This window comes from Epinephelus fuscoguttatus, linkage group LG18 (assembly GCF_011397635.1).
Source record: "Epinephelus fuscoguttatus linkage group LG18, E.fuscoguttatus.final_Chr_v1".
Taxonomy (NCBI): Eukaryota; Metazoa; Chordata; class Actinopteri; order Perciformes; family Serranidae; genus Epinephelus; species Epinephelus fuscoguttatus.
Window position 1 is genome coordinate 8,475,187 of NC_064769.1, and position 13,503 is coordinate 8,488,689.

The 13,503-nt window shown below is 40.7% G+C and overlaps 1 protein-coding gene across 1 annotated transcript in view; it reads right to left on the reverse strand.

Moving 5' to 3' along the window:
- pik3r1 (phosphoinositide-3-kinase, regulatory subunit 1 (alpha)) overlaps window positions 1-12,006 on the reverse strand; it is a 30,630-nt gene extending 18,624 nt beyond the window's left edge. Inside the window, exons 1-2 of the mRNA XM_049603468.1 lie at window positions 11,760-12,006; window positions 9,924-10,548 (exon numbers count right to left, since the gene is read on the reverse strand). Coding sequence (XP_049459425.1) covers window positions 9,924-10,260 — 337 coding nt within the window. The 5' untranslated portion in view covers window positions 10,261-10,548; window positions 11,760-12,006. The remainder of the gene's footprint in view (window positions 1-9,923; window positions 10,549-11,759) is intronic.
- Window positions 12,007-13,503: the final 1,497 nt, after the last annotated feature.

Here is a 13,503-nt window from a genome sequence, read left to right on the forward strand (position 1 = left end):
TCAACGGCTGTCACTCAAAGTGCCCCTTCACGCAATTGGAAAGATGGAAAACCAATCAGAGTAAATGACATGTGTGACATAGGCTAGCACCACGCCACTGTAAACAGACCAGCAAGCAAGTGCAGCGCGCAGCGGAGATGAGCTGTGATGATGTCTGGGAAAGAGTGTTGCCGTCTTTGCGGATTTCCTCCTCACTGTGGAATCCAAGTTGCATGGTTGTGATTCCCAGCTTGGTCGCTTCACTGACCTGCTCCTCCATGAGAGCCATTGGCAGAGAAACAACAACAGTCACTGGGTTTTCACTAGGGATGCACCGAATATATTTGGCGGAATATTGCAAAAAACCACACATTCGGTATTCGGTGGAATAAGTTAAAAGCAAGGCCGAATAATAGCGGCGTGTTTTGATAACGCAATCAAACAGTGTGCCGTGACCGGAGGAGTAAAATGTCGGCAGTGTGGCGATCCATCCCTCACTGCACTCGCATTTGCAACTAAAAATAGTTTTGAGCGAGCAAAATAGGCTTAAATCATTCAGCACGCTGTGCGAGCAGCCTACAGATTTCAACCAACAGCAGAAACGAAAGGCGAATCCCACCGAATGTGGGTTGAACGGGGGTCACAGACACAGACAGTAACGTTAATGTATTCCTGTCAAATACGGCAGCCATAGGCTTACTGGGCGACGGAGAAGTCGGTTCCAATAATATTCTCTTCTTGGCGCCATGACTGCCCAAAAGTACCTGAACAGCCGAACCAGCCGAACACAGGTATGAAATGTGTCAGAGGAGAAACGAGCCGTTCACGGCCCACAAACCTCACCGCACTTTAGGGACTGTTCTTTACTTATGAAGGGGAGGAGGGTGGCTGGTTGATTCTTATTTTATTTATTTATTTTATTTTGATCCCCCCTATGCTAATCACTGATTGATGCTGTTTTTGAAGTATGAATAAGTCAATAAGTAATTTATTCCATTGAAATATCATTGATGTATTATAGAAAAGTGATTTATCTTTTTATAAATGACAAAAGGCACATCTGCCTCATTTTCGCTGTGGTATCGTGATATTACTTAAAACCATGATATTTTCATTGGTATCGTACAGTGGGTCCCAATTTTGGTACCGTGACAACACTAATCTGGAGGGGGTTCATCTGCAAAAACTAATGAAAAACTAAACAACAATATTCGGTATTCCGTACTCGGTATTCGGCCAAGCGTTTATTATTATTCGGCTTTTGCCACAAATTTTCATTTCGGCGCATCCCTAGTTTTCTCTGAGTCCCATATTTTTCCCGATAAACAGAGCCAGCTGGTAAATTAAACTCTTACCAAACCCCATAGGAAGGGCAGCAAACACATCCTTTTTCAATAAAAACTTTCAGTGCAGACGTTTGCTCTGCTTTTAAAGAAAATGTACATTCCAGTTCGTTCAACAATTTACCATCGTAGTTTAAAAATCAGTAGCCATGTTGGTTGTTTACGAAATGCATTCACTTCGCTCCTTGTCCCTCCTATTCTGATGACATGATTTCAAATAGCCCGCCCCAAAGTAATAAACGGCTGTGACTGGCCCAGTAAGCTTTAACCGATGCCAGAACGTGCCTTTGTGATTGCATGGCCAGACTGATCTGTGGAGCGAAACAGAATATGAGCTCGCGAGATTAGGATGGTTTCACCAGGCTAAGGTCAGAGAGGAATGGAGTGGTAAAAAATCCTCAATATAGTGTCCACTTGGACTGATATAGATGTTTTTTAAGTGAGCCTCTTTTAAGGTGGCTAAAATTCGTTTTGATATCAACCCCCGTCCATAGCAATGTAAAGCTGAGCTTCCCTGGTGGAACTCCTGCCTGCTTTTCCAAACTGGGGGCGTGCAACTGTCATCTACTGAAGGTAATACACTGACTAACACTGACTAACACACACACACACACACACACACACACACACACATATATATATTTTGATGGCCATTATCCATCGGTCTTATCTATTTCATAGAAACACAATTAAATGATAATGACAAGAACTGTTATTTGCAGTTTTATGCACTCAGTGTGCCTTAAATTTAAGGTAAGCAGTTCCTTTTGCACATGCTTTTGCAATAAAGGATTAATAAAAGAGGGATGAGTCTGTGTATTAGCAAGACAAACAAGAGACAAACATAGAAAAACTGCCAAGCAACACCTCATATTCTAAAAGTAAAACAAGGTATAATGAAAAAAGATGACAGACATTTAATGAACACTCCTTTGTGACACAGTCCAATGTTGGAAACTATGACAAGCCAAAACTATATATAAACCCAGCTTGAGTCTGACGTTCACAGGAAGTGGATTAGCCGCTGCCACTCTCGTCACCCTTGACTAGTGTTGGAAATATTACGAGGTAATATTAAGCAACATAAACAATTTTACCACAGCAGAACTTTCAAACCTAGTAATAATATACTAATTCAAAAAGTCAAGTAAACCTAAATTTGTAAAATTAGCGTCATGCCAGCAGCATATACACTGATAACAATGACAGAGTAAAACAGCAATCACCGGGGTCCTATTCAGTGTGCAAACCATTTATTGTCCAGTTGCATTGTGCACCAAGTTACTGCAATCAGCACTTAGCACAATACTGATTCATCACAAAGCTACAAATCAGTCTACCATGCAGTCTGTGCGCAGCCCTCCACCAAAGAAGCGCCAACACATTCCTGGCCCCAGCTGCCTTTAGCCTGACAGAGGAACATCACAGTAAATAAAAGCAAATCATAAAAACTTCAGTGCTGCTGTATTCATTCTGTCACTGACTTGGGTGAATTTACTGACCTGTGACTGTTCTTTCTGGAAAAAGTGACATATTTACCAATCTGAAACAAAAACCTAAGCTGCCACAGACCCAATTTAAAAGAGAAGAGAATTCTTAGCAGAGAAAAATCGACAGTACTGACAGAAAGTGGGTTCAATACAGCAGATGTCAGCCTGTGGACTAAAGAGGCCCGGGGAAGGAGAGCTACATTATCTCAATCTCCAGCTATGCAGAGTACTCTCCCTGCAACTGTCTCCTTTGTACAGCCTGCTCTCTTCCTTCCAGTAGCCCTTTTCAAAATGTTTTACTACTACATCAACCTAAATGTTGCATCTAGTTAAGCCTATTGTACAAATATATGATCAGAAAATCCACATTTAGTGTTTACTGGTAAAGTAAAAGTCAGTTTCTTTACATAAAATAATCTGTTTTTGAAATGTACTGCAGTAATATTCAGTGTAAAGGTTTAAAATGTGTCTGTAGTGGATTTAAAGTTGTTTGTAATGTAATGCATCACGGAAACTGAAAACCTTATGATAAGCCTCAGACGAAGACGAGAGGATGAAGCCTGATGGCATCAAATATTTCCTTAAACAAGACTGAGCATGTAAGGCTGAACCTTGTGAGAGCATGCAGAGTAACAACCAGTTATTCACACTTTTATCTCAAACATTTGAAAGAATGTTAACTCAGAGACTGGCTGCTGGAACACCACCAATTATGCACACACAAACCAGTGAACGTTTAACCATTTACAGCCATCATCTTGGTAATCTTAATATCCCACATGGTCACTGAACTTCACCGGCGAAATTAAAAAAAGAATAACTTTCCATCTTTGACTTTCTAACTTTAAAAAACACAAAAGCATGATATGTTTAATCTGCATCAATACAACAAACATGAAAAGTGTTTAAAACTTTTTAAAAAAAATCAAATCAGCACTTCTGTATGCAATCAAATAAGCAAATGGATGGGCTTTCAGAGGGGCTTCGTTCATGGGTTTCAATCTCCAAGTTCCTTTCTCTTGGCGGGCCCAAACACATGTATATTCTCTCAACTGAGAGGCCCAGTAAAGGAGCAACACTTTAATGGTTTTTTTTTTAAAAAAAAAAAAGGCTGAGAGCTGGAATGAGGCGGAATAGTTTCCCAGCCCGGCCCTCTTCTCCTCTCTTTCTCCCTCACCCTCCACATCTGCTGCACTCATGTAAACCCCTGTGGCTGAGAGAGGAGAGGCCCCTCCATTCTCCACCTCTTTTCCCCCTACCAGAGCTGACTGTAGGAACTATCAAAACATTAAAAAAAGCAAAAGGAGGAGGGGGAGGGGGAGGCGGAAGAAAAAAAAAAGCTGAGGAGTAGGAGGAAGGGAGTGAGATCCCTTGGTGGTGGGCAATAAATCACAAACACTCTGGGAGCAACAAGAGCCCTGCCTCCATTGCAGAGCCCCTCTTCAAAGCCCCCTTGAGCATGCAAGTCCCTCCCAAAGCCTCCCCCCTTCACCCCACGCCTGCTTCAGCCCCTCTGCCAAGCCCTCAGCCCAGCTCCAGTCCTGATCCCTTTGCACACTATCCCTTGCATGGACCCTTTAGCAAGCACAGGCTCCCCCTCCCTTACCCACAGCCGCAGGGCCCCTTCTCTCTCCCCCCTCTCCGTGTCTCCCACAGCCCGGGACACAGAGACTTTTCTTCTCCCGGTGCTACATTCACACTCGCTCCAGGCTCAGCCCTGCCACTCAACCACAACACAGCTATTCAACACATGCCCCCTTCATACAGCTCCTCGCTCACCCTGCAAACCACAGCAAAGAATTTCACAATCGTACCACAAAAGGGCAGAAACTAGAAACCTGGCAAGTACAGCTGCTCTTTAGGTGAGCAGAAAGCCCTTAAGCGCACATTGGTGCAAGCCGCAGCGTCTTTAAAAAGATGCATGTTTTAATTGCAGTTCATAGTTGTGGCCTGAGCAGTAACGCTGATTCAGATTTCAAAAGGGTAACTACCATCTTATAATTCAGACGCTGGAGAAAATGGGACAATGGAAACAAACTAAATACATCTAACTTACATCACTTGCTGAAAAATAAAAACTCTAAAATTATAATTACCGTAAGGTAATACTCTTTTTATTGTTCATAGGTGCATTAAAGGAACACTTTAACTCTTGGCTTGTTTGCTATCTCATACAATGTAAAATAAAAGATCGATTTAATCTCTTTGTGGGCCTGCACAATATGAGGAAAACCTGCAATGTGCAGTAACACTGTTCAATACTGCGATGACTTCCAAAATAAATAAAAAAATACTTTAGTGTGCCTATTAGCTGTACAGTTCCTCTGTCTTTCTGCTTACAGGTACAGTGCTATGATAGACCCCAAATATTGAATAGCCTATATCCACTGAATAAAGAAAAGAAATAATTATTTTAAATGCGCATATGTTTATTGGCCAAAATGTATGCATATTGCATATGACTTTAGTATTTACTTATTAAAAATGCTGCATTGAAACAACTTGAAGATGATCACACTGGGCACTTGGGCACCTAATGAACAAGAATATGGTTGAGGTTACTGAAACAAATTGATAAAATTGATAATATTTTAAACAGTTTTTTTAATCTCCCCATGTTGAAATTTATGGAATATTAATCAGAATAAAAAGGACATAATACAAGAAAAAAATAGAAACGTTCCCTTCATGGCCATCTGAGTCTAGATTACTGAGTTTACAAAGTGAACTAGATGCAGGATGAAGTCCCTGTCAGTGCCAACATGCTGTCGTACAAAGCAGTGTAGTTTACAAGTCCCTGTTCCAAACTGCGACACCATCCGAGACTAATAGACAGCACGAGACAGAAGCAATTACATCTGGGGATGCAGTGACGACTCTCAGCATAGTTTTTTAATCACGACTATTTTGATACAAACATTTACCCGCCTCATTTGGTGGTTGGCAGGTGTTCATTTCAGGCACTAATGGTGCGCATAAATAAAAGCATTTCTCATACTCATTGTGTTTCTAGCAGTCTTTTGTGATGTGTTGATTAAGCATGCTCATATTGCGATGATGATGTGTTTAATTTGTTTTTACCCTTTTGACAAGTTGGGCTAGTGAGTTGCTAAATTTACTAGCTTGACGTGGCATTTTACTTTGGGCAACGCTTGTTGTTAATCCCTGCTATCTTTTTCGTGGATTTGATGGAGCTAGCCAAACTGTTCCCCCTGTCCCTGTCCCCTCCAGGCTTTTGGAGCAATTTGCCTTAATCACCAGTATATAGTGATCTAATCATCTTTCTCAACACTGACAAGGGAATCATATTCCCTTAAGATGTGGTTTTGTGGAGAAAGACAGATGATATCCACTGGTAACATATGGCTGGCAAAAGATGCTCTGGTGTATTATAGCCTGGATAAACGCCAGCATTGTCCTCTGGGACTGAGCTTGGTTCACATCCAGTGCAGCTGTACAGCTCAGGGCACAGCCACTTGTTGTCAAAGACTGCAACTGTTCTGCAAAATCAGCATCTTTCTCACACTTTATTAACCCTAATCCAAATCTGTGTGTTGTTTACATTATCACGTGACGAAAATTCCATGCTTATGTCGTGTGATAAAAACTAAATAATCTCCATTACTCAATTCTCCGATTAAGACCGGGGGATGTGGCAGAAAGCTCCCAGAAAACCGAGTCAAGGGCCTTGCAATAAGAACAATAATTGATGGGGGTGTAACCATTTTGATTCTAAATCAAAAATTGATCAATATGAGCTTTCAGTTTCAATCATTGAGAATAAAAGCAGGATCAGCGATTCTCTCAGTATTTTTTCCCCCATCCCCACCTACTAGTGCATGTCCGAAGAAAAACACTTCAGAGACAACAAAGTGTAGCTTACCGGTAGCCTACAGCTGCACTTTTCTAGACATGGAGTCGGAACTGACGGAGAAACAACAAAACTGGAAAATGCCTACCTACTTTAGTTCATACAGAATGTGCCTTTTTCGGGGCAGTGGGGGGCGTGAGCAAGTAACAAAATGTGTAGCTCAGTGTGTGATGTAACCAGTGACATGGGAGGAAAGCAGCAGCTAGGCAGTCCTTCGGCGAATCTCTCATAAGTTGGCCTGTCCTTCACCGCCCCCGTCACTTGACGATTAATGGACTCTTTGTTTGTGAGAGCAAGGAGGGCGCGCAATTCCTTGTCTCCTCAGTTGCTCATCTTTACAGTGTCTGTCAGGTTTGTGTTTCCCTCTTGCTACTAGCTGCTCGCAAAAAGGTTCCGCCAATATGTTTACCCTACGAGGCGGAAAATTGCGCACCTCGGATCAACTCGCCAATCTGGCTCTGTGTGTCTAAATGCTCGCAGCTTGCCAGCAAAACGGCCCAATATTCACCGAAAATCTGGCAGTGTAAAAGGGACTACAGTTGTAGCCTATCTTTTTAAAGAAGAATATGGAAATTCAAATGACAGTTGTCAGGGCATAAAACCTATGACCTGTTGATCTTTACAGATTAAGAGTTGATAGTCTGACAATAGCATAGCAGTCAGTGTAGCAAAACAAAAAACAACAACAACAAAAAACAAACAAACAATAAAAATAAAAAATAAAAGAATATCAAATCAAATCGTGACCTTCAAATGAGAAGTCTCATCAAATGGTGGATTTGGAGACGTGTGACACCCCTACTAAGTAACACTTTGAAAATTTAAAGATCATGTTTCACTGGCACACCTCTTTCTTCAGCCCAAGTAATATTTTGATCCTCAGGCTACATAAATTCTCACTAACGTCAGACACCAAGTGTTGTTTTACTCAAAAGTGCATGTTCATTCAGCAACGAACAATTCATGGGACTAGATGAAGGTTACCACTAACTTTTGAATATGGCTGAGTTTAGGCCTACATCCTGTAGTTTTCACTGGTGCCAGAGCAGAATAATGCATAATTTGCCAAAATATGTAAATGAGTGAAACTATAGTGTTTGCTAAAACCATTACTTGAGAAAGTTGCATATCTGCGTCAAAAACAGTTTCATTGTGGATCTAGTTTACAGCAGCTGAGTACACAGACAAACCACAATGACATAAACTCCTAACTACATGTCTTTCAAAGAAGTCATTGGAGTGTTTGGATATGGGAAAACTGTTGGAAGAAACATTGGGTACTTAACAACTACAAAGCATTATTGGTCAAAGCCCTGCATGCATTACACTTGTCTGTATCATAATTTTACAGTCAAAGTGGATGTGTCAAGTGATAAATTATTCTGCAAGAAATCTGACTTTGATCTTCCTGTGCATCTTTAATTTTGGTCTGTACCAATATTTATAAAGAAAAAAACGTAAGACTTTCAGACAAAATATCAGCTGGGTAAATTATAAATAAAATCAATGATTTTCTTTTTCCGCATCTGAAAGTTGTTATTAGAACTACAACAAGAATTCCATTAACCAATTAGTAGACTGACAAAAGTTATAAACAAAAAAGTTAAGAATAATCACTTACAGATCCATGGTGTAGGATTTAGGGGGTTGATATTGGTAGAAATGGAATATAATATATCAAGTTTGTTTTCTTTAGTAGGCTATATAATCACAAAAAAGTAAGGATCATTGTGCTTTTGTTAGTTTAGAATGAGCCATTTATATCTACATAAGGAGTGGGTCCTCGTTTACGAAGATCGCCATGTTGCACTGCCGTGTTTCTACAGTACCCCAGCACTAGGCCCGTTTCCACCGCAGGAACTTCGGGGTAATTTTATGGGGCCGGGGCTGTTGGTGCGTGTCTCCACTGCAGGAACCACCCCCGAAGGACAGAGTTCCGGAACTTTTACGGGGGTTAAACAAGTCCCTGCCTCGGAGTAGGTACTCAGAACGGCCCCGAAAGACTCCTGGCTGGGGCTTGGGGGTTACTTGGTGCTGATTGGATATACTCAAAGAGGGATGTGACGTGAACAGAAAGCTACAAAATAGCCGGCATTTTTTAAACTCGGCAGACGAGGGTTAGCTCGTTCTTATAGCTTCCACCACCATGTAAAAAAAACTCACTAAATGGTCCGTGAAAAAAATATTTTTTCCAGCGGATATCTCAGTTACAACGTGATTGAGCTAGCAAAGCAGTTTTGTGTTGATACGTGTGGTATTTATTCAGTTTTGGGAAATCACGATGTCTAGAAAGCATCAGTGGCTGCAGCTGCCAGGGACAGCTCACAACAGCATCTGTTAAAAGCCTCCCGTTGTCAGATACGACATGAAACTACTCCAGTTAGCTCAATCATGTTGTAACTAAGACATCCGCTGGAATTTTTTTTTTTTTTTCACAGGCCATTTAGTGAGTTATTACAGACACCACTAAGGGCTAACAGCTAATGGCTTCCCTACGTCGCCCCCTTAAATGGTCGCGCAACGATTACGTCACATCCAGAGCCCGTAACTTTACAGGAACCTTCCTCGTACTCCGCTCTCTCAGTGGAGACACAGCAGTTGAGAGGGCCGAGCGAGAGGACGTTCCTGTAGTAGTTCCTGCCCCCCAGATAGTACCAGGAACTTCTTCAGTGGAAATGGGCCTACTGACAATCAAACACTGGCTCTAGATAGGGACACTTGCATTTTTGTGTCGGCCATCACACTTAGAATGCCCTCCATGACAAGCGCGTCAGAAAAACACTGAATTTTGTAACATGAAACTGCTTTATTCAGTGTTTTTACAAGTTTTAATTACCCAGCTCCTGGTAAAAACCTCCTGAACAAAGAACTCTGGATGAATTCTACCCAGGAGAAATTTCAGCTTGTTGCAATCTGCAATCCTCACTGCTCAATACCACTAAATCCCCCTTAATCTTACATACTGGACCTGTAAGTAATCTTTATAAGTGGCAAAAGCTTCTCAAAGTCAATACTTACAATATCTAATATTTTATTCTTACATCCTACAAAAGCAAACTTTATATATAAAAACCTGAATATGACATTTCAAATGTCATTATGGGAACATGTAATGTTAATTTTACACTATTAACATTTTAAAGATTTCATTTTAATTTTATCAAAAAAATAAATTGTCAAAATAATTGATAATGAGGGTAATACCTATAAAACAGTTCTGTGGAGTGGTGTTACACTCACCTTGCTCTGAGTCGGAGTCTGCCTCTGCCCTGAAGCCACCTGGGGCAACAGGTAAGGGTCTGAGGGGCCTTGGCTTGGGTGTGGGGGGAGAGATCCACTTCTTCCCGATATACTCGACATATGTCCCAGGGAAGTCCCCTTTTTCCTGAGTGGTTTCATTGAAGCCTGGCAGCCAGCCAATATTATCTGGCCTCTGTTCCAGCCCATCAGTGTACCCAAGAGCCACCAGAGCTCCTTTGCTCACCAACAGTATATCCCCCACATGCAGATTAATGTCCTCCTCCCTCTCCTTCTTGTAGTCATAAAGCGCTCTGTACTGATATCCTTCAGCACACATGGCGGTCACTTGGTGTCAAGGTGTTCTCTTTGAAGATTCAACAGTTCAACAAAGTTACTTTTCAGGTTTCTCTGACTAGTGTTTAGTCCAGGTACACATTTGCTAGGTCAAATAGTTGTTTATGAATACTTATGCAGTTCTTTGGGGACAACACTATCTAGCTTGTCTTCATTCTTTCACAGTTCCTGTCTCTTCCAAATGATTTGTATTTTTCTTGTTGCGTTACCTCACAGTATGTACCCATCAGTAAATGGCCTGCAGCTGTGATCTTGAGAATGCTATCCAGACCTGTAAGATGAGAGTGGAGACCGTTTGCAACACATTGCATAAGACAGTTACAACATAACTCAAATTCAATGCTCAGATAAGAATTGAAATTTACAAAATAGCATTATATATAACATTTAAAAGTGACGGATCTTCAGAAAAGCCTTGTGGATTTTTTTTTTTTTAATTTATGGGCTTAATTAATATTTCTATTTACAGTATGAATACCATGTCTACCTATTATTTGCCTTACTCAGTTATTGACAGCATACACACATTTTTTTTAATTCTTAGTATTTAAGCACTCACTATTATCATCACTTAATACTATGTTTGCAACTCTAGCATGTCAAATGGCAAGTTGTTGGCAGATCACATTTTCTTGGAAGAAGATGCATTCTTTTAATAAAAAGTAACCTTTAATCACTTTAGTAATTAAGTTATTAATCAGTTTCATCACTTAATAGTTTATAGTACCAACTGCACTATTTCTCTTTACACCAACTTGTGCAAATTATCTGTTAACAGTAAAGAATCAATTGACTCTGTTCCTGATAAGTTCTTTTTGTTTTTTTGTTTGTTTGTTTTAATGGTACTAACAGTTTCTGGCACACTAGGTTAACCTCAGTCCTATTCAGCCAACACATGGTTGCTAACATTAGCATTATCCGTGAGAGCTTAAATTCACAACGCTGAAATTGTTATATAACCATGCAGCAACCTCTTTGTTACGTTTGCAATACATGTTGGCAGCAAACTTGTATATTTGTAAAGCATGGTTGCAAGATAACTGCAATGTCGCAACTTTTTCAACACAGTAACGTTAGCGTTACTGAAAAATGTCGAGGGAGCAGTGAGCTAACGTCAGCTTGCTAACGTTATCGGGTAACTCTAGCGTTAATTAGCTCTCTGCCGGGACGTAATTACGATAAGAGTTAGAGCAAACTAAATATATCTTTAGTGTGTTGCCTTATATAAACATAGACAAACAGTGCAGAGTAACTTTAAAGAAGAATAGTTATAGAACAGAGCAGAATAACCTTGAAAAGAAAAAAATAGCTATGCAAGTTAAGTTAATGCAAAGCCGGAAAGTAACTCAAGTTTAGCTTAACATCCTTAATGAACATGTAGCAACCAAACAAGAAGTATAGCTTCATAAACTGGCACTTTTTACATTTGCTGGCTAAATTAGCGAGCTTAGATGGGAGTAACGTTAACTTAACGTTACATACCGAAGCTGCATGGATCCACAGGCGAATCCGATGAGTCCTCTTTACGCTTCCACTTCGTTTAACTTCACAGTTGCGGGGTACTATCAATAAAATGCAACGCTAAACAGATCATTTACCTGCACAGTTAAAAACAAAAATTCTCCGCGTGTGCTTAAATCCGGCTAAACGAGCAGTACAAACTGTAACAACCCGACAGGCTCGTCGACATAACGGCACAGTTTCTCCGGTCGTCCTGAACAAAATGCTCCCTTGAACGTCGCCTCTGCTGCCAACAAGGGGCAAGACAAAGCGTGGCCGCTCATTGGCCTAAATGTCTGTCAATCATTGACTTCACTCAATCAGACCAATCAGGTTCTCGATAGTTACGGACACTCCCCCGTTCATGTACTCTTGCCTGCCTCTTGCACGCAGCATGTAAAAACCTATGGAAATTACATAACTTTCTGCACGCAACCGAAATGTTAACCGAAGTCATTTTGGTTTTTATCGTCAGTATCTGTTCTCATGCTCGACGGGGATTGTTTTCACAGCATCCAAATGTAAAGACTATGTCATGTCACACTATGTGGGATACCCTATAGACAAGTACTCCAGAGGATATCTGAAGAACATTGTGGAATATTCTTTATTTCTTTGTTCTCTAATTTAGTATTATAAACTACAACTGGTTGATTAAATTATGTGCAAAATAAGATCATACTCATAACACAACACAGCAGGGAATGACACACAAAAGGAGTTTTCTGTTACAGGCAGGACAGCATGTAACCATGCTTCAGGTTATTTATTCAGCCCATAGTTTTCACGGTTTTGTTTCTTTTTATAAATCATTACATGTTCTCAGTGTGGAAGGTCTAAAAACCTTACACAGTCCCATCTGAGGCGCATGACTGTGAATGTGGGTGGCCTAATTATGGTCGGGAAAGAGGGCTGGCTTCCAGAAATCCCCTATCAAGTATAAACCCTACTGTCCCGGCTGTGCTAAAAGAGGCTGTAAGCAGCTTTTGTACAAGCGTAGGCCCCTTTGAGTGTTCTGCAGTCAGATAGGCATCAGTGGCCATCATCACTGAGAAAAGAGGAAGGAGAACAGAAAACAGGAGAATTGGTGGTGTTGAAATCAATAGTAACTAGGAACTTCAAACTGCTTCTGTAATGCATTGGGAAACTTTAATAACAATAAAACTTTTGTCATCTTTCCACCGAGTCATTTTTAACCCGCAAAAAAATGCACATATGTTGCAAGTTTCATCTACTACACTAACCTCACAGTTACCTTTGACTGCATTTGCATTTGCATTTGCATTGACAGAAGATCTAGTTTTTCTCCCTCTCAGAGGTTAGACCAAACTGTGTCCAGTACATAGTTATATGTATTATAGGATATTATAGTCAGGATTTATATAACTGCTGCAGAGGATGGAAATTAATATTTGAACCACCAGACTATATAATCCCCAACTCTGCAAGCACCTCACCCCCCTGATTAAATAGCCAGGCTCTGGTGACCCATCTGCTGCCCTGCAGATACCCAAACGACACCTCTGGTAGGATCTCTGACTCTACCCACACAGAACATTGACTGGATCAGACTTTGTTCATATTTTCTGACAGGCATAAAACAAAAGTATGTCAAACTTCCCAAACACTTTGCACAGCAGAATATTGCACAAACAAGCAGGTTGTGTCAGTACTTGGTGAATTTAAAAAATGAGGTTATTCTTCACCCAGAAAGTTACTCATTAAG